This window comes from Nomascus leucogenys, chromosome 17, assembly GCF_006542625.1.
Source record: "Nomascus leucogenys isolate Asia chromosome 17, Asia_NLE_v1, whole genome shotgun sequence".
NCBI lineage: Eukaryota > Metazoa > Chordata > Mammalia > Primates > Hylobatidae > Nomascus > Nomascus leucogenys.
The window spans coordinates 84,137,331-84,164,305 of record NC_044397.1 but is presented as its reverse complement, the minus strand read 5'-3'; the positions used below and the strand labels follow the sequence as shown (position 1 = coordinate 84,164,305).

The following is a 26,975-nucleotide window of genomic DNA, read 5'->3' as shown; positions in this document are numbered from 1 at the left end:
AGGCCAAGGTAGGTGGATTCCTTGAGGCCAGAGTTCAAGGCCAGTTTGGGCAACATAGTGAAACCCTATCTCTAAAATTAGAAGAAAAAAAACAGAATCTAAGAACTTGAAGACAGGTCTTTTGAAATATCCTGTCTGACAAAATAAAGAAAAATAAATAAAAAAGAATAATCAAAGACTTTGAGATATCTGGGACTACACAGTGTGACCAAACTTACGCATTTTTGGTATTTCCACGGGGGAAGAGAGATTTTTAAAAATTAGAACACCTATTTTTAGGAAGTAATTGATGAAAACTTCCACATCTAGCAAGAGAGTTAGACATCCAGATACAGAGCCCCAGCAAATACATTGCAAAAAGAACTTCACATAATAGTATATTTAGAAAGTCTGAAGTCAAGAAGAAAGAAAGAATTTTAAAATTAGCAAGAGAAAAGCATCTAGTTACCTATTAATAAAACTCTTCAGACTAACAGCAGACTTTTCAGTGGAAACCTTACAGGCTAGAATAGAAGAGAATGGCATTTCAAACTGCTGAAAGAAAAGTACTGTCAGCCAAAAATTTTATGTCCTGGCAGAATAAGCTTCATAAATGAAGGAAAATAAAATCTTTTCCAGACAAGCAAATGGTGAGTGAACTTGTCAACACTAGCCTGTTCCAATGGCAGATGCTCAAATGGGTCTTAAATATGGAAATGAAAGGTCAACACTCAGTGTCATGAAAACACACAGAAAAATAAAACTCATATTTCTTATAAAAACAACCTCATAAATGAGGAAGAGAAAAGAATCAAATGGCAACATGGGAGAATCTCATCAAACCACAATGACAAAAAGAGAAAAAGAAAGAAACAAATAATTTATCATATAAAACAACTTAAAAACAATTAACAATATGACAAGAATAAAGCCTTGCATATCAATATTAGCCTTGAATAAATGGATTAAATGCTCCACTTACAAGATATGTATTGGCAGAATACTTTAAACAACATGATGCCCAGCACTTTGGGAGGCCAAGGCGAGTGGATCACCTGAGGTTGGGAGCTCCAGACCAGCCTGACCAACATGGAGAAATCCTGTCTCTACTAAAAATACAAAAATTAGCCAGGTGTGATGGCATATGCCTGTAATCCCAGCTACCTGGGAGGCTGAGGCAGGAGAATCGCTTGAACCCAGGAGGCAGAGGTTGCAGCGAGTCGAGATCGTGCCATTGCACTCCTCCAGCCTGGGCAACAAGAGCAAAACTCCATCTCAAAATAAACAAACAAACAAACAGGTATGAGCCACAGCGCCCGGTGGAAATTTAATTTTCTTACACTTAATGGCTCTGCATAAGCAACCCAGAGCTAATCAGGCAGTTCACTGATATCAAAGACCCAGGCTCCTTCCATGTTGCTGCTGCTCCTTCCTAAGTTGTTGCTCTTGCTATCCCAGTTAGCCAGAAAGAGGAAATATTCAGGAAGGAAACCTTGCCCCTCCCTCTAAAAGCATAAACTGAAAGTTTCATGCATCACTTTCGCTCACTTCTCATTGGTCAGAACTTGGCTACACGGCCATACGCAGCTGCAAGGGAGCTTGGGAAATGTAGTTTTTAACTCTAGATAATCATGTAGCTGGATAGAATTCTACTACTATGGAAGACAGGGAAAACAAATATTGGGAGACATCTAGGTGCCTCTGAAATATGAACCTTTTCTCAAATACAGTCATATATGAATTTAATGTATCAAACCAGATGACAATGAGAGCTATACCTCCAAGCACTTGAAACATCTGAATGCCTTTCCCTCCCGTATGAAAGGTATTACACAGAGTTTAAAAAAAAAAAGTTTATCCAGCAGCTTCAGGTTATAAGAATATTTGTTTTAGGGTGACCTGAATCATCTCTGACTATTTAACACGCCCTTCCTTGCAAGCTGGTTGTTTGGATTGGAGGATACCCTGCTTGTCAAGCACACAGCTCCATCCATGCCTGGCACAAAGTGACAAATTAAAAAAATTTGGTTGGGCACAGTGGCTCATGCCTGTAATCCCAGCTCTTTGGGAGTCCAGGCAGGTGGATCACTTGAGGTCAGGAGTTCAAGACCAGCCTGGCCTACCTGGCAAAACCCCATCTCTACTAAAAATACAAAAATTAGCCAGGCGTGGTGGTGGGTGCCTGTAATCCCAGCTACTTGGGAGGCTAAGGCAGGAGAATCGCTTGCACCCAGAGGGCGGAGGTTGCAGTGAGCCCAGATCACACCACTGCACTCCAGCTGAACTTTAGTTCAAGTTCCTCCATTCCTGGCTTCCTGTCTGGAGGTGGGATGGTGAAGGGAGCTGTTCTAAGAGTACTTGCTCTCTCCCTTCCTGTCTGAATAGGAAAACCAGACTCACAACCAACCACCATCACCACACATATGCCACCACCACAAGATGGCTAAGAGATTAGTCCTGAATGGGTGTTAAGTGCTGGGGGGTGCGGATCAGAATGGGATAGGGAGGTGAAAGCTAAGGGAGTCAAAGGAGATGGGCTGAGCTGAGTCTCTACTCCAAGAAAGACATTCTAGCAGCAGATCCAAGAGACAAAAGGTGGCACTGTGTGTGAGTCACTCAGCTTTCCCAGAATTTCCACCACTTCTGGACACAGGATGCCTCAGCTCAGCCAGCCAAACCCCACTCCCCAAACCTACAGATACCTTGAGGGATTCAGTTTCCAAGTCTGAGAATACAGTCGCATGAAAAGGACACTGAATTTTGTTAAATAGTATATGAGGGTAGGATATAATATCCAGGAAGTTCATTTCAGGACGATAAGGCTTTGAAAATATTTGGTGCAGAAAAGGTAGTGAATCACTTTTTAGATTATTAAGAAGTGCAATCACTAATTGCGCTGGAGAAGACGTTCCTCTCCAGAGATTGGGGTTTAGAGGTGATCTCTACACCTTAGACTTTCAAAACACACACACACACACCCCAACACACACTACAGCAAAGTTCTTTTTTTTTTCTTTTTTTTTAAATTTGATACAGCAAAGTTCTGATACACCAACACAGGTAATCTTTGATTATTGTTATTTAACATTATCTTGAGTAGAAAACAAGAAATTTTTGAACAAAACCCTTTCAAATGATTTATTTTTCTTGTTTTCTAAATCTTCAGCTTACTTTCCTTATTAACATTCTAGTGTTCCATTATACAGTAGGGTGACTATAGTTAACAATAATACATTGCATATTTCAAAATAGTTAGAAGAGAGGATTTTGAATGTTCTTACCACAAAGAAATGACAAATGTCTCAGTAATGGATATAATAATTACCTGAATTTGATTATTATACATTGCATACACATATCAAAACATCACACTGTACCCCACAAATATGTACAATTATTATGTGTCAATTAAAAACATTTAGTAACTGATTAAGGTTATCCTTAATTAAATAATGAACAAAGAGTTTTCCTTGTTGTCTATCAAGACTTTCTAAAACAACATGGTCTGCCAGCTGCGGTGGCTCACGCCCGTAATTCCAGCACTTTGGGAGGCTGATTGGGGTGGATCACTTGAGGCCAGGAGTTCGAGACTAGCCTGGCCAACATGGTGAAACCGCATCTCTAGAAAAATACAAAAATTAGCTGGGCATAGTGGTGTGCACCTGTAGTCCTAGCTACTTGGGAGGCTGAGGCATGAGAATTGCTTGAACCGGGGAAGCAGAAATTGTAGTGAAATGAGGTCATGCCACTATGCTCCAACCTGGGTGACAGAGTGATAATCTGTCTCAAAAAAAAAAAAATAAAATAAAATAAAACAACATGGTTTCCCTATTTGATAGATGGGGAAACAAGTCCCAGAGGTTAAGTGACTTGCCCAGTGAAGAAAAGACAGAGCTGCCACTTGTACTCAGATTGTCTGCATCCTAAAATCAATAGCCGAAAAAGGTAATAATCTGCTCTTACACCCCACCAAAAAATTCTGTTCAATTCTGTTGAGCTGAGAGAGAAGAACAGGGAGACTGGAAATTTGAAGAAAGGGAAATGGCCCCAGAGGATTTCCCTGTGTGAATTCAATCTACCCTTACTCAAGTGGGAGATTACAGGTTATATAACCACCTCCCATATAAAGCAATCTCTTCTCCAATGACATTCAAACCCAGAAAAGTTGAATCCCAGGGTGTTCAGATTTCGGTATAAGCTGATCTCCCAGGACCTATTTAGGCAGGATCTGGTGCCCAGGACAGAACCTGTTGACCTGGCACCATGGAGATGGGAGGGGCTGTCACCATCTTTCTGGCACTCTGCTTGTCTTGCCTGCTCATCCTCATTGCTTGGAAACGAATGAATAAGGCAGGAAAGCTGCCCCCAGGTCCTACACCAATTCCTTTCCTGGGGAACCTGCTGCAAGTTCGAACTGAAGCTACGTTTCAGTCTTTCATGAAGGTGAGTCTGTCCGTCTCCTCTAATAGGGCTAAAAGCAACTAATCCTATAGCCAGATTCACATAGAACCTTATGACTTCTACCAACATGGCACATGTATACATATGTAACAAACCTGCACATTGTGCACATGTACCCTAAAACTTAAAGTATAATAATAATAAAATAAAAAAAGACAGACTCTCGGAAACACAGACTTTGCAAATCTTAGAATTCTGAAATTTCAGAATCCTAAAATATTGGAAACACACATTCTCAGTGCATTGAAATAAGATTTTCATGATCTCAGGACTCTGGAATCACAGTACATTATATTTTTAAACACAAAGATTCTTTGACTCAGCTTGTCTTAGCACTTTGAGACTTGGTATCATGAAGTCTTAAGATTCTAGAAATTTAACATTTCAGAGAGAGAAGTATGAATCTTGGAATTTATCGAATCCAGGTCCATTATTTTAGAGATGCAGACAGTAACTCTTGTGGGGAGGGATGAGCTTTTGCCTACGATGACAGGAGCCAAGACTTCCGCGCCTCTTCTCCGGTATTCCTTCCAAGCCCAGATTTACCTTGGTTCCTTAGTACCATGTTTATATCCCTCTGAAATCGCCATCCTCTAAAATCCTCAATTGGCCTTGGTACTCCAATCAGCTCCTCCTACTGTGTTTTCCTTCACTCCAAGCTCAGGGAGAAATACGGCCCTGTGTTCACTGTGTACATGGGTCCCCGGCCAGTGGTGGTTTTATGTGGACACGAAGCAGTGAAGGAAGCCTTGGTAGACCAAGCGGATGAGTTCAGTGGCCGTGGAGAACTGGCTTCCATAGAGCGAAACTTCCAAGGTCATGGTAGGTAGCAACAACAACAAAATCAATAAAACCAGAAATGACTGCAATGCACTCCCTATGTGCCAGGTTCTTTGGTAAGTAGTCTACATGGCTTATTGCACTGACTCCCTTAGGAGAACTGTTAACATTATACTAATGCTGTCAATGAAAAAGCTAAGATAGGCCAGGCACGGTGGCTCACGCCTGCAATCCCAGCACTTTGGGAGGCTGAGGTGGGCGGATCACCTGAGGTCAGGAGTTTGAGACCAGCCTGGCCAACATGGTGAAATCCCGTTTCTACTAAAAACTAAAAAATTAGCTGGGTGTGGTGGCACATGCCTGTAATCCCAGCCACTCGGGAGGCTGAGGCAGGAGAATTGCATGAACCTGGGAGGTGGATGTTATAGTGAGCCGAGATCACGCCATTGTACCCCAACTTGGGCAACAAGAGTGAAACTCTGTCTCAAAAAAAAAAAAAGCTAAGATAAAGGTTAGATAATGTCACACAGTAAGTGGTAGGATCACTTGATTTTGAGTCTATGCCATCTGACTCTAAACTGTCTTCTGTGTTATTTCTGCTCTTATTTTAATGGATTAGTGATATTCTCTTTTTTTTTTTGAGACGGACTTTCACTCTTGTTGCCCAGGCTGGAGTGCAATGGCACGATCTCGGCTCACTGCAACCTCTGCCTCCCAGGTTCAAGCAATTTTCCTGCCTCAGCCTCCCAAGTAGCTGGGATCACAGGCATGCACCACCACACAGGGCTAATTTTGTATTTTTAGTAGAGACGGGGTTTCTCCATGTTGGACAGGCTGGTCTTGAACTCCCAACCTCTGGTGATCCAGCCGCCTCAGCCTCCCAAAGTGCTGGGACTACAGGCATGAGCTACCAAGCCCAGCGGATTAGTGACATTCTTTATGCACCCACTAAAGCTCTCATAGCCAACCTTATTTCTCATCTTCCTATACTCATACACATACCTAACCCATAGGTCTCTGCCTCCTTCACTTAGGTAGACCTCTTTCTCGCAAGCATCCATCTCTAACTGCCCACATCCTTCAATTCCAAGCAGACTCACCATATACTGTCTGTCTATCTATCTATCTTTCTATTACCTTTTCTTCCTTTTGTTCATTGATCCATATTCATCAGAAAATCCATTCATTATTCTTTCTATAAAAACATGTTTCACTCTATTATCTATACATCTGTCAATTAACTTTCTATGTATTCATCTATCCATCATTCCATCCATTCATCAACGCTTTCATCATTCATACAACTATCAGTCTATCCACTCTCCAACTGTTATCCATCTATCTCAAACCATCCATCCATTAACCATCCACCCGTCTATTAAGTCTTCCATCCATGCATCCATCCATCCATCCATCTGTCATTCCATCCATCATTCCAGTCATAAACTCTTCCTTCCATTCTTCAATAAAGCAAAATAATTTCATTAGATCTAGTGAATTGGTATAAGACTCTCATCAGTCCACACGTATAGTAATTTCTAAATGTTTCTTACTACACGGTAACTCCTTTTCTGTAGGTATATCGATGTACAAGTGTGAGCTTCTGTGTACACATATGTGTATATGTCCAGAGAACCCAAGTATTACATGGAAAATGGAATTAATATCCCCATTCCAGAGCACTCTATATGGCACTCTGTCTATACATCCCTCCACCTTCCACCTTCCTATGCATTCACTCAGTTATTTTTTTATTTATCCAGTTCCACCTCTCCTTCCTGTAAGAAACACTCTTTGATCTCCTCCTATCATTCCTACACTGATTCCCTTTTCCTCCACCTCAGTCTGGACTTTTCTTTTTTTTTGAGGATCCTGCAGAGAGGGAACCTTACTCTCTTGATTGAGCCTTGAAGGTTGAGGATGGCTTCTTGACAGCAGAGTCTAGAGCTGTCATAATCTGTCCCCATCACTGTCTAGCACAGAGTTGAACACAGCAAGGGGAGGGAGGCAGAAGCCTGAGACTGAGATCTTGGCAGGTGTAGCTCTGGCCAATGGAGAACGATGGAGGATTCTCCGACGCTTCTCCCTGACCATCCTTCGGGACTTCGGGATGGGAAAGCGGAGCATTGAGGAGCGAATTCAGGAGGAGGCCAGCTACCTACTGGAGGAGTTCCGGAAGACCAAGGGTATGGGGGCCACAAGGGGGAGGGCCACTAGGTGACTGGGTGGTTATGGAGCTCTCAGTCGTGAGAAGATGAGCTTTGGTGGGAGAAAGCTCTGGAAAGAAAGAAGAGGGAAAATGTTAAGAATCCACTAAGATTTCTGGCCAGCTTCCATATTAAGAGTTTACATGAGCTGGGCATGGTGGCACATGCCTGTAGTGACAGCTGCTTGTGGGGCTGAGGCTGGAGGTTGCTTGAGCCCAGGAGTTCAAGGCTGCAGTGAGCTATGATCATGCCACTACACTTCCGTATGGGAGACACAGTGAGACTGCCTCTTAAAAATAAAAAAAAGCAGTTAACGTGGAAGACCCTTAGAGACCACTTACTAGAAACTTTAATCAGTGGATCTCAGGATGTCTGTGAGCTCTTGATATCCTATGCAGATTTTGGTGACATGTGACTTTGTGACTTTTCTTGAAGACAGGCTCAAATTTCATTACATTTGTATATCCGTATTATGGTAAAAAATACATGACATAAAAGTTACCATATTCATCATTTTAAGTGTCCAGTTCAGTAGTGTGAAGTATATTCATGTTGTGAAAAAAATCTTTTGAACGTTTTTATCTTGCAAATCTGAAACTCTATATTCATTTCATTATGTTTTAAAAGGAGTTCAGTTCCACCAAAAAATAAGGTCTAGAAACAATTGGGTCTATAGAGAAAAGACACAGAGGCTGAAAAAAAAAAACAGAAAAATAGATAAGAGGTAGAAATAGAGACACATTTTCTCTACACCTGAGGCGCCTTTCCTGGTCTACGTGGGTGATTAACAGGTCTATATAAAAGCTTCAAATGCCCATGTACCCCAGAAATTTTCATAAAATTGTGTATTTGTGAATATGTGCATTATTCTAGAGAAATTCTTCCCAGATCTACTGGTCTTGTTTTACAGAAGGTGTAGGTGAGGGCAAGGGAAGGATTTCGTTTTGTTTTGTTTTGTTTTGTTTTGTTTTGTTTTGAGACAGAGTCTTGCTCTTGTCACCTGGGCTGGAGTGCAATGGCACGATCTCGGCTCACTGCAACCTTCACCTCCCAGGTTCAGGCAATTCTCCTGCCTCAGCCTCCTGAGTAGCTGGGATTACAGGCACCTGCCACCACACCTGGCTAATTTTCGTATTTTTAGTACAGACAGGGTTTCGCCATGTTGGTCAGGCTGGTCTCCAACTCCTGACCTTGTGATCTGCCTGCCTCGGCCTCCCAAAGTGCTGGGATTACAGGCGTGAGCCACTGCACCTGGCCGGGAAGGACTTTTTAAATTGCCCAAATGGAATTATCGGTAGAGCTAGACAGAATTCAGGAACTTTTATAATGTGTCCCTTATCCCACTTTTCCCCAAATATGTGAGTCTCTAACATCGACACATTTACTTAATAATAATAAAAAATAATGATTAAGCTCAACTAGCTTTTCTTGAGTGCTTACTGTATGCCAGACATTGTGCTAATTATTTTATATGGATAATGATATTGAATCCTTATGAATCAATGAAATGGTTCCCAAACCAGTTTGCAGATTGGTTAATCTAGACCCAAAACACAAAAATGAAGTGGCTCACACATGCAATTAAGTAGTAGAGCTGGGACTCAGATGCATCACTGTGACTCCACACCCCATATTCGTGATCATTGCCTCCAACATAAACAATTTCCACTGCCCAGGTGCCCCCATCGACCCCACCTTCTTGCTGAGCCGCGCTGTTTCCAACGTCATCAGTTCCATTGTCTTCGGAAGTCGCTTCGACTATGAGGACAAACAGTTCCTGAATCTGCTACGGTTGATCAATGAGAGTTTCATTGAGATGAGCACTCCCTGGGCACAGGTGCCCACCCCGCCACCTCTCTGTCCATGCACCAACCCCAGTTAACTAAGCACCTTCCTATACCCCACTTGATCCTCCCCACACCCCTGAGAGGTGAGTACAGTAGTTCTCCCTCATGGCTGGGAGATATGTTCAAGACCCCCGGTGGATGCCTCAAACCATGGATAGTACCCAATTCTATAGATACTAAGTTTTTCTGATATATACATATCATGACAAAATTCAATTTATAAATTGAGTGCAGTAAGAGACTGGCATTCATAAGTAATAAAATAGAACAATTATAACAACATATTCTAACAACAGTTATGTGAATGTACTCTTTCTCTCTCAAAATACCTTCTTATGTGTGATATTTTTAGACTGCAGTTGACTGCACGTAACTGAAATGGTGGAAGGTAAACCAGGGTTAAGGGGGAACTACTGTCTCAATAGGACCCAACCTGTGGGAAGCAAAAGGGCCTCACCTGATTCTTAGACCCAGCACTGGACTTTGAGTCCAGCTGTCCAACTCCAGACTCAACCCATGCTGGCCCCTGGTGCCCATCACTGACAAAGCCCCCTTGCCTATTCCCACAGCTATATGACATGTACTCTGGAATCATGCAGTATTTGCCAGGAAGACACAATCGCATCTACTACTTGATAGAAGAGCTCAAGGACTTCATTGCCTCCAGGGTCAAGATCAACGAAGCATCCTTTGACCCCCAAAACCCTCGGGACTTCATTGACTGCTTTCTCATCAAGATGCACCAGGTACCTCCTCTTCTTCCCCTGGTCCTTCCCTCTCACTTCTCAACCTCTAGTCCCTGCAACTTTCAACCGATCTGCAAGCATTGAGGACAAAACAAAACAAGCATTATTTCACAGCGTTTACTTTTATCTATAGATGAATATAGAAACTGTAAAAATATAAACTGTTACAGCTTTAAAACAGATTTTGAATCTAGCAATTTTAGGAATTTGGAAAATTTAGGAACTTGGAAACTTAAAATCTTTCACCTTATATATTCCAGACAGTTACAACTATAGTTTTGAGTCTTAGAATTTCAGAAACCTAGAACTTTTCTGAAGTTTAAAATTTAAGTCAACATTTAAGTTAAACATTTAAGTTAAAGTTAAAAGATTTGAATGTGTAGGGACAGTAGGGCATAGAGTTTAAATTTAAATTAAAGGTTCAATAACATAAAAATATAAATTCACAAATGTATAAAACTCTAAGAAATGATGATACAGAAGTATTAATCTTCTGAATTTGTATACAGATATATCTCTATTTCTATATCTCTATAGAGACATATCTCTATTTCCATATCTCTATAGAGATATATCTCTATTTCCATATCTCTATAGAGACATATCTCTATTTCCATATCTCTATAGAGACATATCTCTATTTCTATATCTCTATAGAGACATATCTCTATTTCTATATCTCTATAGAGATATATCTCTATTTCTACATTTCTATAGAAATTTAGAAGGTTAATACTTCTGTATCATCATTTCTTAGAGTTTTATATATTTGTAAATTTATATTTGTATAGTATTGAATCTTTGCCTTTGGAAATTTAAATTCTATACACTACTGTCCCTACAAGTTCAAATATTACAAGGCATCCTACATTCGTCTCCTCCCATCCTCCCTATTGTTCACTTCATCTCATCCACCCCAGCTTCTGTCTTGCTGTTTCTCTAACACACCAGGCACGTTCCTGCTGCAGGACCTTTGTTATCACTGTGTCCTCTCCCAGACACGCTTGGTTTACCCACCTATTGTCTCCCTATGCAATAGACAATAAAGCCAATGAGAAAATAACACAACAGGCCAGGCGCAGTGGCTCACACCTGTAATCCTAGCACTTAGGCCGAGGTGGGCCTATCAACTGAGATCAGAAGTTTGAGACCAGCCTGGCCAACATGGTGAAACCACATCTCTACTAAAAATACAAAAAAAAAAAAATTAGCTGGGCATGGTGGTGGGTGCCTGTAACTCCAGCTACTCGGGAGGCTGAGGCAGGAGAATCACTTGAACCCGGGAGGTGGAGGTTGCAGTGAGATGGGATCATGCCACTGCACTTCAGTCTGGGCGACAGAGCAAGACTCTGTCAAAAAAAAAGACAATAAAGACAGAAGAGAGTGATTCCACTCACTATCCCCTCGCTCTCAGGATAAAAATAATCCTCGTACAGAATTCAACCTCAGGAACTTGGTCCTCACCACTCTGAACCTCTTCTTTGCTGGCACGGAGACGGTGAGCTCTACACTGCGCTATGGATTCTTGCTGTTAATGAAGCATCCTGCAGTGGAAGGTGAGTCCACCCTGAGGTGTCTATCTGGCACCTCCCCCTCCCAACATAAAGAAGCCATCATCTTGAAAATCTAGAATCCCACGGCCTCAGGCTCTTCACCCTTTAGAACTTCAGGACTTGAAACATGAAATCCCCAACTTTGCCGAGTGATTTAACTTGATCTTCTACTTGGTGTCTGTGGCCTGTGGCTGCTGTAACAAAGTACCAGGAACTTAGTCGTCTAAAACAACACAAGTGTATTATCCTTCTGTTCTGAATTTCAGAAGTTCAAACAGGCTTTCACTAGCTGACACCAATGGACTATCTGATTCTCTGCCTTTTCCGGGTGTTTAAAGCTGTACTCCTTGTAATCCTGGGTTCACTACCCTGTTCTCCATCTTCAAAGCCAGCAGCGTAGCTTCTTCAAACCTCTGTTTGCCTCTGGCATCCATCATATCTTTTATTCTTTTTCTTTGTTTTTGGAGACAGAGTCTTCCTCTGTTGCCCAGGCTGCGGTGCAGTGGCGTGATCTCCGCTCATGCAACCTCTGCCTCCTGGGTTCAAGCGATTCTCCTGTCTTAGCCTCCTGAATAGCTGGGATTACAGGCGTGTGCCACCCCACACTCAACTAATTTTGTAGTTTTAGCAGAGACAGGGTTTCACCATGTTGGCCAGGCTGATCTCAGGTAATTCACCCACCTTGGCCTCTAAAATGCTGGGATTATGGGTGTGAGCCACTGTGCCCAGCCTCACATCTTTTTTTTCTAACTCTGATTCTCCCGCTTCTCTCTTATACAGACACACGATATTATATTGAGGGCAAATCTCAACAACCCAGGCTAATCTTTTCGTCTCAAGGTTCTTAATTTACTGGCATTTTCAAAGTCTCTCTTGTGTTTTTGTTACCCTTATATACATACATAGCCTTCCAGGCATTAGGTTTTAGAGACTTGGAGGTGGTTATCTTTGCTGGCCATTATTGAGCCAACCGCCCTGCCAAAGTTAGATAGAATCCGTCTCCAATAAATTATGATCTGGTCTATTTGGGTAACTTTAGTAATGAGGAACTCACTACTTGCTTAAGGAAAATTCCCAATTTTGGCTCCTCTCCTTAATAATGCAATTCAAAACAAGCCAAAGGATTTCTCCTGGTGCAGATGAGAGACACTAACACACTTCCTCTCAAAGGTTTCTAGTGTCACCTCCATTGTCTGAGTTGTCTTTCACTGGTCTAAATAATCAGGCTGGGTGCGGTGGCTCACGCCTGTAATCCCAGCACTTTGGGAGGCAGAGATGGGCAAATTGCTGAGGCCAGGACTTCAGGACCAGCCTGGCCAACATGGTGAAACCTTTTCTCTATTAAAAATGCAAAAAGTAACCAGGCGTGGTAGTGCACACCTGTAATCCCAGCTACTTGGGGGGCTGAGGCATGAGAATCGTTTGATCCCAGGAGGCAGAAGTTGCAGTGAGCCAAGATTGCACCACTGCACTCCAGCCTGGGGACAGAGCAAGACTCCGTCTAAAAAAAAAAAGAAAAAGAAAAAGTCAAATCAAATCAAGTCAAATCAAATATTTATTGGATGCTTCTGTGTGCCAAGCACTGTCCTAGTTCCTTGTACACCAGACTTTATGTAATGTTTACAACTCTATGACCTTGTCCAGCCATCACACTCATTTTGAAGATGATGAAACACAAGTTCAGAGGTGAAGTCACACAGGCCGGGTGTGGTGGCTCACACCTGTAATTCCAGCACTTTGGGAGGCTGAGGCGGGTGGATCACGAGATCAGGAGATCAAGACCATCCTGGCTAACATGGTGAAACCCTGTCTCTACTAAAAATATTTTAAAAATTAGCCGGGCGCAGTGGCAGGCGCCTGTAGTCCCAGCTACTCCGGAGGCTGAGGCAGGAGAATGGCGTGAACCCGGGAGGCGGAGCTTGCAGTGAGCCGAGATCCTGCCACGGCACTCCAGCCTGGGTGACAGAGCGAGAAGACTCAATCTCCAGAAAAAAAAAAAAAAGAAGGTGAAGTCACTCATCCCTAAACCCTAAAACGCAAAGAGGAGTAACTCCACCAGTGGTGATCTTAATCAGTCACATAACTGCTTGTCATTTGTGTCAATCCTGTCCTAGTCACCTAGCATGCCTCTTTCCCATTCTGTAAAAAACCCATGTACGAGAGCCAAGCTGGGACCATGGCTTTTTGGTGCTTTTAAGTAAAGACCAAATGTCCTGGCAGCGTTCAAGACTGCAAGCTGCCTGTCTCCCGACATCTGATGAGTAATTGAGCACCACCAGTGTGTCAGTTGTTAAGTTAAAGAAGTGACCAAACAGGCCAGGTGTGGTGGCTCACGCCTATAATCCCAGCACTTTGGGAGGCCGAGGTGAGTGGATCACGAGGTCAGGAGTTCGAGACCAGCTTGACCAACATGGTGAAACCCCATCTCTATTAAAAATACAAAAATTAATCGGGGTGGGGTGGCAGGTGCCTGTAATCCCAGTTACTCAGGAGGCTAAGGCAGAAGAATCACGTGAACCTGGGAGGTGGAGGTTGCAGTGAGCTGAGATCATGACATTGCACTCCAGCCTGGGTGACAGGCTGTTTAAAAAAAAAAGAAAAAAGAAGCAACCAAACATGCATGGCTTGTACCTGAGATCTCTTTCTGCTGGAGCTAGGAAGGCATGATTTGCCCTGGCTTCCCTAACAAAAGCACCTCCTGTTTTTTGTTTGTTTGTTTGTTTTTTTCTCTGTTCTCTGCTATATTTTCTGGCCCCTTGCAGCTAGGATCCACGAAGAGATTAACCAGGTGATTGGACCACACCGGCTCCCAAGGGTGGATGACCGGGTCAAGATGCCCTACACAGATGCCGTCATCCATGAAATACAGAGACTGGTAGACATCGTGCCCATGGGTGTCCCCCACAACGTCATCCGGGACACTCAGTTTCGAGGCTACCTTCTGCCTAAGGTGGGGTTGCACCCTCATTGCCTCCCTTCCACTGCACTCCTCTATCTCCCTGGTTCCCTATCCGTGTAGCCCAACACTGATTTCTCCTAACTGCCCCCATTTTCACCCCAGGGCACAGACATATTTCCCCTGCTTGGCTCTGTCCTCAAAGACCCCAAATACTTCCGCTACCCAGATGCCTTCTATCCCCAGCACTTTCTGGATGAGCAGGGCCGCTTCAAGAAGAATGAAGCCTTTGTGCCTTTTTCCTCTGGTAGGTTTCTCCCGTCTGACTTCCCCCAGACATGTGCTAAATCCACCCCCCCAGCCACTGATCTGTATTTGAAGTTCAAGTCACAATGTGAATTTGAAGGTTGTATCTTAGAACCATAACATTTTAGAATCCCAGAATTAGCAAATATTAGAACGATTGACTCTGATTATTAGAAAAAAAGGTTGGGACGGTAATAGCACTAAACAGGGCATAAAGCAACTGGCTATTAAGAACAAAATAAGACATATTTTCTATTTTTCCAGCCAGATAGTCTCTGAACCTTTGTCACTGATCTACGAAAGGAGCCATAGACAATATGTAAATGAATAAGTGTGTGTGTGAGCCTGAAAAACTGTTTACGGACACTGAAATTTGAATTTTGTTTTATCTTCATATATCACAAAAGAGTCTTTTTTCCCCAACCATTTTAAAATGCCAAAAGCATTCCCAGTTTGCAGGCTGTATGAACATAAGCAGCAGGGCAAATCTGCCCAACAGACAGTCATTTGCCTACTCACGGCATAAAATCTTTATGCAGCAACATTTTAAGTGTATGTTGGCGGGGCACAGTGGCTCACACCTGTAATCCCAGCACTTTGGGAGGCCAAGGCAGGTGGATCACTTGAGGTCAGGAGTTGGAGACCAGCCTGGCCAACATGGTGAAACCCTGTCTCTACTAAAAATACAAAATTAGCCAGGCGTGGTGGCGGGCGCCTGTAATCCCAGCTACTCGGGAGGCTGAGGCACAAAAATCACTTGAACCCGGGAGGTGGAGGTTGCAGTGAGCCGAGATCATGCCACTGCACTCCAGCCTGGGTGACAGAGTAAAACCCTCTCTCAAACAAACAAAAAACAACAACAAAAAGTGTATGCCATTTGGAACCTGGAGTCAGGGCGGTGGTTGGGAATCTGGACTCCACTCCATCATTTAGAAGTGGTGGGGCCTTGGGTGAGTCACTTCAGCCCCCATCTGTGAAAGAAGGGGGTCACTCTTCTTTAATCCAATTGTTTGGATTAATCCCTCCAAACAATTGGAAGAGTGGCTTATAAACAGTAAGTGTTATTAAGGGTGAGTTTTCACCTTTTTTTTTTTGTCACCAGTGTATGGCACCTAACAGGCATTTGACAAACCCTTGAGTAACTGAAATGAACACAACCTTGAAACTCATGGACCCTATAGAACCATTCCCTCTTGGAATGGGATGGAATCCCAGCCATCAGAGAAGTAGCAGGTCCTAGCTGAGCACTAACTATAGGTACCCACTAAGCCTGTGTAACACCCCTTTATAAAGCAGTCACAGTCATGAGCCCTGAGGTGCTGATGAGGCAGCTGAGGCTCAGTGGGGTGGTCAGTCCAGACACCCCCGACACCCCCATGACATGTGCAGGTGCGACCCTTCCTTCTGCCCTCCCCTGTGCCTGCAGGAAAGCACATCTGCCTGGGCGAGGCCATGGGCCGCATGGAACTCTTTCTCTACTTCACCTCCACCCTTCAGAACTTCTCTCTACGCTCGCTGGTGCCGCCTGTGGACATCGATGTCACCCCCAAGCTCTCAGGCTTTAGCAATATCCCCCCGACCTATGAGCTCTGTCTTGTGGCCCGCTGAGTGCCACCTCCTGCGGGGCAAGGAGGAAGCGGTGAAGAACGCAGCTCTCCTCTCGTGTTCAGGAGCACCCCCTCTTCCTCATCTTACTAATCCTCAAGCATCCCTAAGAGGAGGCACTATGATTACAGAGTCAGCCAGGGTCACCTGAGAATGTACAGCTGCGTGTCTTCCCCTCCCATAGAAGAGCAACGCCCTGTGCAAGATTTGCACCTCTGCCTGCAGGTGTCATGGTCACATGGTCACCGTTGCTTAGGTTTCTGGCTGCATCAAATTCTTACTGCAGTCCCTGTGTCTCCATATTGTCCCTTTTTGTGTGTGCTCTGATTTTGACCAAAATATAGTCTAAAATCCTTTCTCTTTGGTTCTCATTTCCACCAGCCCCTGAAAAGTGAACAAAGACCTCAAGTCTGTTGAGCATAGGAAGTTTATTGTGTATTGTGTGTGACAGCGATGTAGGGCACAGCCAACAGCTTGAAATGTCTTTCTTGACTTGTTATTACTTATAGTTTCTGCCAACTCCCCTCCAGTGACTTCCCCCGGGTAAAATGCCCCATCCTCACCCATCTTGCTGACTCATTACCTTTCTCCGCCATCATCTCTTCTTCTAATCTTCCTTCTTGTTTCCTCTCAGCACAACTCCCAATTCCAAATACTCCCCAGTCTGTTTGTTTGTTTTGAGATGGAGTCTCACTCTGTGTTCCAGGCTGGAGTGCAGTGGCACCATCTAGGCTCACCGCAACTTCCGCCTCGCAGGTTCAAGTGATTTTTGTGCCTCTGCCTCCCAAGTAGCTGAGATTACAGGCATGTGCCACTGCACCTGGCTAATTTTTGTAATTTTAGTAGAGATGGATTTTCGCCATGTTGCCCAGGCTGGTCTCAAAATCCTGGCCTCAAGTGATACGCCCACCCTGGCCTCCCAAAGTGCTGGGATTACAGGCGTGAGCCACCATGCTTGGCCTCCCCACTCCATTTTTGAGGATAGCTCAGTTGTTCCCACCTTCTATCATTCTGTTTCCAAACTCCATTAACTGACAAAACGTTCCCTTTTTTTCATTTATTCAGCCAATATTTACTGAATACCCAACAAGTGCCAGTGTAGTCTTCAGCGACTTGGGATCCATCAGTAAGCAAAACAGACAAAAACTCCTGCCTTCAAGGAGCTTACATTCTAGTAAAGAAGGTGGACAATAAAGCATACATGAAATAAATATGCAAATGACATACTGCATTAGAAAAGCAAGGCTGGTAAGTGGGATATGCATTCTGTGATTGGAATTGTAAATGGATGGTTAGGGGTGGTTTCACAAGGTGGTGGAGCTTCACAGCAAGCCATGAAGGCATCTGGGAAGGGAGTGTTCCTGGAAGAATGATTACCCAACAGCAGTGGCCGGGCGCGGTGGCTCATGCCTGTAATCCCAGCACTTCGGGAGGCCGAGGCGGGCGGATCATGAGGTCAGGAGATCAAGACCATCCTGGCTAACACGGTGAAACCCCGTCTCTATTAAAAATACAAAAAAATTAGCTGGGTGTGGTGGTGGGCGCCTGTAGTCCCAACTACTTGGGAGGCTGAGGCAGGATAATGGTGTGAACCCAGGAGGCAGAGCTTGCAGTGAGCCGAGATCCTGCCACTGCACTCCAGCCTGGGCAGCAGAGCGAGACTCCGTCTCAAAAAACAACAGCAATGACGAGGACAACAACAACAAAAACCCAGCAGCAACTGGGCGTGGTGGCTCACACCTATAATCCTCACACTTTGGGAGGTCAAGGCTGGTGGATCACCTGAGATTAGGAGTTTGAGACCAGCCTGGCCAACATGGTGAAACCCCTGTCTCTACGAAAAATACAAAAGTTAGCCGGGCCTGGTGGCAGGTGCCGGTAATCCGAGCTACTTGGGAGGCTGGGGCAGGAGAATCGCTTGAACCCAGGAGGCAGAGGTTGCAGTGAGCTGAGATCACGCTATTGCACTCCAGCTCAGGCAACAGTGTGAGACTCCGTCTCAAACAAACAAACAAACCAGCAGAGTCCTAAGGCAGGAGGTTGTGTGCATCCAGGAATCCACAGGGAGCAGGTGTAGCTGGCATGGAGGAGGAAGACAGAGTAGGAGTGAAGGAAACGAGGCCAGGGAGGAGGCGATGGGGGCCAGACTGTGTGGGGTCTGGTGGGCCAAGGTGAGGTTTTGGCTTTTACCCTGAGAGTGATTGAGGTCTTTGGAGGGATGGTGAGCAGAGAGTGATATGTACTGACATATTTTATAGGGCTCACACTAGCTATCATATGATGGATATGAAAGCAAAGACCTATTAGCAGGCTACTGCAACAGGTGATGTTGACTCAGATCCAGCAGCAGCAGTGAAGCAGGGCAGGAGGTGGTAGATTTGAAATCTGTTTCACTGCCTGAGATGGTGGGGTTTGCTACGGTACTGTATATAGGGTGTGAGAGAAAGTGGGAGTTCAGGCAGGAGTCCAAGGATAGGACCTCATCTTTGATCACTTCTTCTTAACTTGTCACCTCCAGGGAACCTTAGGACCCATAACAGTCAGGGTTCCATTTTTTTTTTTTTTTTTGAGACAGAGTCTCACGGTCTCGCCCAGGCTGGAGTGCAGTGGTGCGATCTCAGCTCACTGCAACTTCTGCCTCCCAGGTTCAAGCGATTCTCCTGCCTCAGCCCCCTGAAGTAGCTGGGGTACAGGCACGCGCACAACCACATCTGGCTAATTTTTGTATTTTTAGTAGAAACGAGAGTTCACCATGTTGGCCAGGCTGGTCTCGAACTCCTGACCTCAGGTGGTCCACTTAACTCGGTCTCCCAAAGTGCTGGGATTACAGGCGTGAGCCACTGCGCCTGGCCAGGGTTCCTATTTTTAAGCAATATAAAGTGACTTTGGTTACTTTAAGTAGAAAGGCTGTTAGCTACTGGAAGGTGATTGTTTAGCTCACAAAATTAACAGCAATTCTGGAAAAATGGGATAAGAATATGAGTAGAAAAAAGAGGCTGTGGTAGGGTACCACCAGCCAAGAGAATGTTCAAAGCTATTTGGTAGGACCTGCTGCCACACCACCCATCTCCCAGGTACTGAACACCTGACCCACGCCCTGGGTACTGCCGTGGGACTCTAGACCCACTGATGCCACTACAGACAATTTCCTGATTGTGTCTGTGTTTTTGTCTCACATCCTCGTGATTAAGAGTTCCAGATATCTAGCCACATGTTAAAGCCTTAGGGTTCAAGGTGAGGTGAGGAAGAATGAATACCTCCTTCAGCTGTTGTAGTGGGAGGCAAAGCCTTGCCTCTGATCAAGAGCCACACAGTAGGAGGTACTTAGAAAATCAGAAAAGAGTTTTGAGACTGTGTGTGTAATAAACAATAAATGTGGCCAGGCATGGTGGCTCACGCCTGTAATCCCAGGACTTTGGGAGGCCAAGGTGGGCAGATCACTTGAGGCCAGGAGTTCGAGACCAGCCTGGCCAACACAGGGAAACCCCGTCTCTACTAAAAATAGAAAAACAGTTAGCCAGGCGTGGTGGTGCATCCCTGTAATCCCAGCTACTTGGGAGGCTGAGGCATGAGAATCACTTGAACTCGGGAGGTGGAGGTTGCAGTGAGCCGAGATAGTGCCACTGCATTCCAGCCTGGGCAACAGAGTGAGACTGTGTCTCAAAACAAACAAACAAACAAACAAAAAATGCTATTATGTACAATACGGGAATTAGATCCTCCGGGAAGCTGAGACTTAGATGGAGTTAGGAGTCCATCATTTTATTGGAGGGAGTGGGGTAATGCATGTGAAAGACAAAAAAGGAAGGAAGCAGATGACACTGGTAGCAGAAGAAGTCTTCAGACCAGGATGCAGATCCAACACTTGTGAAAGAAAAGAAGGAAGGAAGGAGGATTGGACAGGGACAGGCCAAGACCACCAGGCAGAGATAACAGGCCCATAATCCAGAGAAAAATGCTGTTGGGGATGGCTTATGTTGGACAGATAGGGTCATGCCCTGGATCCCAGAGTCCTTAATTACTATCTGGGGCTTCCTTGGAAAAGCATGGGTTCCGCTCCATGCTGAGGTGGGTCCTAATGGTGCTGCAACTGGAGACTCTCAGCTCACTGCACTTATTGAAGCTGATTGGAAAGTTCTCCATGAATGAAGATTCAACAGCACATCCCTCTGCCCACCACGGACACCAACATACAAACCCACATCATTAAAGCCTTGGCACCCTTCTATAAATACAGCATCTCAGAGCTACAAACACACCTCGCAAGTACACAGTACAATGGGCATCAAACTTTTTTAGCTGCGAAAACCTTTTTTCAAATGATCTTGCGTGCAAATAGAATACACAAAACAGGCTGGGCACGGTGGCTCACGCCTGTAATCCCAGTGCTTTGGGAGGCCAAGGTGCGTGGATCACCTGAGGTCAGGAGTTCATGACCTGCCTGGCTAACATGATGAAACTCTGTCTCTACCAAAAAAAAAAAATTAGCCAGGCACGGTGGCATGTGCCTATAGGCCCAGCTACTCAGGAGGCTGAGGCAGCAGAATTGCTTGAACCCGTGAGGCAGAGGTTGCAGTGAGCTGAGATCATGCCACTGCACTCCAGTCTGGGTGACAGAGCAAGACTGTGTCTGAAGGGAAAAAAAAAAAGAATACATTAAGCAGGAGAGAGAATTGTTGATCGCCCTTTAGGTAAAGCACAGAAGAGCTATAGGTCCTCAAAATAGCCTTCATTTCTGTTTATGATGTGAGCCTATTAGAAAGTTCCTAGAGGCTGGCACGGTGGCTCACGCCTGTATTCCCAGCACTTTGGGAGGCTGAGGCAGGCGGATCATGAGGTCAAGAGATTGAGACCATCCTGGCCAACATGGTGAAAGTCTGTCTCTTCTAAAAATACTAAAATTAGCTGGGTGTGGTGGCACATGCATGTAGTCCCAGCTACTTGGGAAGCTGAGGCAGGAGAATTGCTTGAACCCGGGAGGTGGAGGTGGCAGTGAGCCGAGATTGAGCCATTGCGCTCCAGCCTGGTAACAGAGTGAGATTCTGTCTCAAAAAAAAAAAAAAAGTTCCTAGAAATTCTGAGGATGTAAGATAAGACATTGCATTGTAGTTATTCAAAACACATCAGGTTCTTTCAAGCGGCCCACGGAAGGACCAATGACATAATGGTGACCAGGAAAAGCTCAGTGACTCACCACATAGGGCTTACAGCCCAGCAGGGAAGAGTGCTCCGTCTCTCACAGTGACAGCCCAGCACAGCCAGGGCTCTGGTGAAGGGAGCACGGAGTAGAATGTGGAGGACTGTGATGGAGGAAGCCCAGGTGGATTAGGTAACACCAGGAGGTATGAGGCAGGTTAGAGAGAATCGGTACTCCTGCTATTCCCTGGAAGTAATTCATTTAATTAGAGTAAACATTTCTCAGAAACTAGGTGAATCAATTTTCTTCCTAGAAAGAATCAAGACCTATAAGTCAGAGAGGACATTTTCTTTACTGTGAACTTTTTTTTCTTTATATCTGTTTCTTTTCTTGTTAAAAAAACCTTTATTGATATAACTTACAGATCATAAAGTGTACAATTAAATGGGTTTGGGTGTATTAATCAATACTGCAACTACCACCATGATCAATTTTAGAACATTTTCATCATCTCAAAAAGAAACCTCATACCTTCATCTTACCCCTTTCCCCCCACACTCAATTCCCTGCCCTAAGCAACCACGAATCTACTTTTCTTTATAGATCCTCTACTCTTTTTTTCTTTTCTTTTCTTTCTTTTTCTTTTCTTTGTTTTTTTTAGATGGAGCCTCGCTCTGTTACCCAGGCTGGAGTACAATGGCATGATCTCTGTTCACTGCAACCTCTGCCTCCTGGGTTCAAGAGATTCTCCTACCTCAGCCTGCTGAGTAGCTGGGATTACAGGCGCTCACCATCATGCCTGGTTAATTTTTGTATTTTTAGTAGAGATGGGATTTCGCCATGTTGGCCAGGCCAGTTTTGAACTCCTGACCTCAAATGATCCTCCCGCCTTGGCCTCCCAAAGCCTATCTATGGCAGTGGGACAGATTTAAGAAAGATTTAGGAGGTTGGGTTAACAGGACTTTAGTGGTTAATGGATGTGGGAGGTGAGGCAAGATGGACAAATGTAGGTTGATAGCCAGGTTTTTAGCTTGGGTGAATGCTGCTCATTAATACACAGAACACCTAAACAGGTGTAGGTTTGTGGGAAAAAAACTAGTAAGTGGAGAGGCAAGTCTGGTGGCCAGAAGAGTTAGAGGTATAATGATGACACAGGTTAATAATCCCTCATTGTTAGTGGAAAGAAGGAAAAAAAATCTATCAGCCAACGAAAGAAATCAGATATTGAATCTCCTCATTGTTTGTTTGTTTGTTTGTTGTTTTTTTGTGTTTTTTTTTTGAGATGGAGTCTCACTCTGTCACCAGGCTGGAGGGCAGTGGTGCAATCTTGGCTCACGGCAACCTCCGCCTCCCAGGTTCAAGTGATTCTCCTCCTTCAGCCTCCTGACGACTAGCTGGGACTACAGGCGTCCGCCACCATGCCCGGCTAATATTTTGTACTTTTAATAGAGACAAGGTTTCATCATATTGGCCAGGATGGTGTCAATCTCTTGACCACGTGATCTGCCCGCCTTGGCCTCCCAAAGTGCCGGGATTACAGGCATGAGCCACCGCACCCGGCCAAATTAAACAAATTTAAATTGCACGCCTCCTGACCAAATAAGATCTTCAAAAGATGTTTATCTAAGAAATTAGATGTTTACTTCATTGAGACTTCTCAAAAGTTTTGTTGGATCTGCTGTAAATTAGTTTGAATTTAAAAAGCAGTTGAATGAAGTATATAAAATAACTTAAAGTTGTGTTCCCATAGACGAAAGCAATTTTTTTAAAAATCGTACTGGGACTACAGATGCACGCCACCATGCCCGGGTAATTGTTGTATCTTTTTTAGTTGAAACACAGTTTTTGTATGTTGGTCAGGCTCCAACCCCTGACTTGAAGTGATCCGTTCGCCTCGGCCTGCCAAAATGCTGGGATTATAGGCATGAGCCACTGCGTCCAGCCTGGAGGCTGGATTTAGAGTGGTTCCACTGCAAGAATAGCGTTAAGCTTTATCAAAAGGTGGCATTGCAGCACGGGGGATCGAGAGTAACTGGCAGACAGAATGGGGGCATCCTGGGCCCTTTGGGGATGGGAATTTATTCTGGACCTCAGAAGAAAGTGGGATATAGAGGAGACATAATCTGATGGAGGAGGCCTAGCTCCATTTTGGGTGGGCTGTGGGGGTAGGGGGTGGCTGATTTAGCCACTCATTCATTCATTCTTCACCAAATATTTTGAACACCTGTCATATGCCACATGCTGTGTTGAGAGTACAGTGATGAGCAAGACAATGGTTTGGCCCTTCACAGAGTTGTCACTGAGGTGAGGGAGGCGTTCTCACCAACATTCCTTCCGGAAAAATCCCTAGGGACCTGACAATAAAAGAATCACACACAAAATGGCACAGATCACCTCTTGACGTGGGGAGGTCAGGCTTTAGAGATGTTTATTTAATTCTCAGCGGATTTGAAGGAACATATCAAGGAATCTAAAGCACCAGTGCAGAATCCCACAGCTCAGGGAACCTGGGCCAGGGAGGCTCTTTGATAGAGGGAAGCAGAAGGAAGAGGCAGCTGGGAATGAGGATGGGGGAAGACTACAGCAGTGTGTGACTGTGGTCTACAACAGGCACGAACCTCAAAAATAGCATTCAACGTGAAAGCAACCAGACACAAAAGATCACATATGACGCCTGTAATATCAGCACTTTGGGACACTGAGGCGGGTGGATCACCTGAGGCCAGGAGCTCACGACCAGCCTGGCCAACATGTCCCTACTAAAAATACAAGAAAATTAGCCGGGCATGGTAGCACATGCCTGTAATCCCAGCTACTTGGGAGCTGAGGCAGGAGAATCTCTTGAACTTGGAAGGCGGAGGTTGCAGTGAACCAAAATCGCACCACAGCACTCCAGCCTGGGAGATAGAGCAAGGCTTAGTTTCCAAAAAAAAAAAAAAAAAAGTCAAATATTGTGTGATTCTGTTTATAGGAAATATTCAGAACTGGTAAGTCCATAGGGACAAAAACCAGATTATCAGGGGCTGAGATGAAAAGGGGAATGGGGTATGGGGAGCGACAGCTTGAGAGGTATGGGTATTGTGGGGGGAGATAATGAAAATATTTGGAACTAGGAGAATCACCTGACATCAGGAGTTCGAGACCACCTAAAAATACAAAATTTAGCCTGGCATGGTGGCAGGGGCCTGTGATCCCAGCTACTCCAGAGGCTGAGGCAGGAGAATCTCTTGAACCCAGGATGTGGAGGCTACAGTGGGCCAAGATGGTGCCACTGAACTCCAGCCTGGGTGACAGAGCGAGCCTCCATCCCAAAAAGAAAGAAAATGTTTGGAACTAGATGGTGGTGGTTGTACAGCTTTGTAAATGAACCACATGCCACAAAATTGTACACTTTAAAATGGCTAATTTTATGTTATGTGAATTTCATCTTAATTTTTAAAATTATATATATATATATGGCCAGGCACGGTGACTCACGCCTGTAATCCCAGCACTTTGGGAGGCCGAGGAGGGCGGATCACTTGAGTTCAGGAGTTCGAGACCAGCCTGGCCAACACGGTGAAACCCTGTCTCTACTAAAAATACAAAAATTAGCTGGGCACGGTAGTGCATGCCTGTAATCTCAGCTACTAGGGAGGCTGAGGCAGGAGAATTGCTTGAACCCCGGGGGTGGAGGTTGCAGTGAGCCGAGATCATGCCGCTGCACTCCAGCCTGCACAACAGAGTGAGACTCCATCTCAAAAAATATATATATATATATATATACACACACACATATATACAAAATTTTGTATATTATAATTTTCAATAATCTCACTCCTCCACTCACTTGTAATGTGATCTCAGAGAACTGGTGCCATGGAGGGGAAGGAAGCTGGCTTGCAGCAGGTCTCTTAGAGGCAGGAAGTTGCGGGGAGTCAGAGCCATTGTCTACAGAGGCGGGGACACTGAATGACCCTGGAATCCTTTGACCCCCTTCCCTCAGCCCCTTCAGCGGGGCAGGAAGCGGATCTGGTATGTTGGGGGTATTTTGCCCACACCACACTCCTGGGGTGTCAGGTCAATGTCTTCAGGAGCCATGGGGCTGGCCACGGAGAAGTTCTGCAGGATGGTGGTGAAGAAGAGGAACAATTCGGCACGGGCGATGCCTTCACCAAGACAAATCCGCTTCCCTGTGGGCACAGAAGGTCACCAGCATGGGCACAGGGCAGGTGCATACTCTTCGCTCTGCCATGTCCCTAAGCCCAGACACTTATGTCCATTGCAACAGATTTGCATAAGACTGGCCTTTAACCTACAATTCAGGGTGGACTTTTAGGAAGCTGCTCTGAAACCAGGTGCAAATCTTTGAGTGGATGTGCCATGTTCATTTCTCTCTCTCCCTCTTTTTTTTTTTTTTTTTTTTTTTTGAGATGGAGTCTCTCTGGACTGTGCTCCAGGCTGGAGCACAGTGGCGCCATCTCAGCTCACCGCAACCTCCGCCTCCCAGGGGGTTCAAATGATTCTCGTGGCTCACCCTCCCAAGTAGCTGGGATTACAGACACCTACCACCATGCCTGGCTACTTTCTTGTATGTTTAGTAGAGATGGGGTTTCACCATGTTGGCCAGGCTGGTCTTGAACTCCTGACCTCAGGTAATCCACCCACCTTGGCCTCCCAAAGTGCTGGGATTACAGGCGTGAGCCACCATGCCCGGTGCCATATTCATTTTTCTAGTAGAGAGTTTGTAGCTTCTGTTAGAGTTCCAAAGGGTTTGGTGACCCCCCAAAGAGTATAATGACCCACTTCTGGTTGTGTGTGTGTGTGTGTGTGTGTGTGTATACCTCTACATGTGTGAGTGTGAGCACATTTATGACAACATTCTTAGTGTCTTCACTTCTCATATGGGGAGAATGACACCTCTCTCAAAGGGCTCTTGTGAGGTTAAAGGAGACAATTGTAAAAATTCTTAGAATAGCACTTGGCTTGTGCTAAGGAGCCTTAAGGTTTGGTTATCGCCTTGTGTTTGTTTCCGGGGGTAGGTGTGGGGTATGTGTTTCTGGCCATGTGTCTGTGTCTGTGTCTCTGGGCTGTCTTCTAGTCTCAGCCTGAGATCCACCGGCTTCAAGAGCTCAGGGGATAAAAAACCCAAATTGTATATAAATTGTGAATGGGACTGATGCATATGAGACAGGGAGGGTCGATGGCTTCCACTGATTCTCAGAGGTGCAAGGAACCCCCAGTAGGTTCTAAACCACAGATTTGGAGAAAAATGAGAACAAAGGGAGCTGGAAAAAGCTGAGGCAGAGACAAAGGGAGCCTTTCCCTTCACTTCAGTGTTTCATAATCTGCAAACCTTGGAAAGGCCATGTCAAGTGTGAGTTTTCAGGCATTCCCTATGCCTGTCAAGTTGTTGGACAAGTGTGTCTGCGTGGAGGTGTCTGGAAAGGGGTCCATGTCCCTTTGGCACATCCAGAAG

General features: G+C 44.9%; 2 protein-coding genes across 3 annotated transcripts in view; one reads left to right on the top strand and one right to left on the bottom strand.

The window, feature by feature from the left end:
* The first annotated feature begins 4,242 nt into the window (after positions 1-4,242).
* Positions 4,243-16,383, top strand: LOC115830858 (cytochrome P450 2G1). The gene is made up of 9 exons (XM_030795857.1): positions 4,243-4,422; positions 5,100-5,262; positions 7,257-7,406; positions 9,104-9,264; positions 9,844-10,020; positions 11,435-11,576; positions 14,336-14,523; positions 14,635-14,776; positions 16,202-16,383. The coding sequence occupies exons 1-9, from the start codon at positions 4,243-4,245 to the stop codon at positions 16,381-16,383; spliced, it is 1,485 nt and encodes a 494-aa protein (XP_030651717.1).
* Positions 16,384-23,914: 7,531 nt separating this feature from the next.
* The window catches only part of LOC101179527 (cytochrome P450 2B6), an 80,624-nt gene continuing 77,563 nt past the window's right edge, over positions 23,915-26,975 (bottom strand). Inside the window, exon 9 of one of the 2 annotated variants that reach the window (XM_030795856.1) lies at positions 23,915-25,689. In XM_030795856.1, the coding sequence (XP_030651716.1) occupies positions 25,508-25,689 (182 nt within the window). In that variant the 3' untranslated portion in view covers positions 23,915-25,507. The remainder of the gene's footprint in view (positions 25,690-26,975) is intronic. The other variant, XM_030795855.1, reaches the window with a different exon arrangement.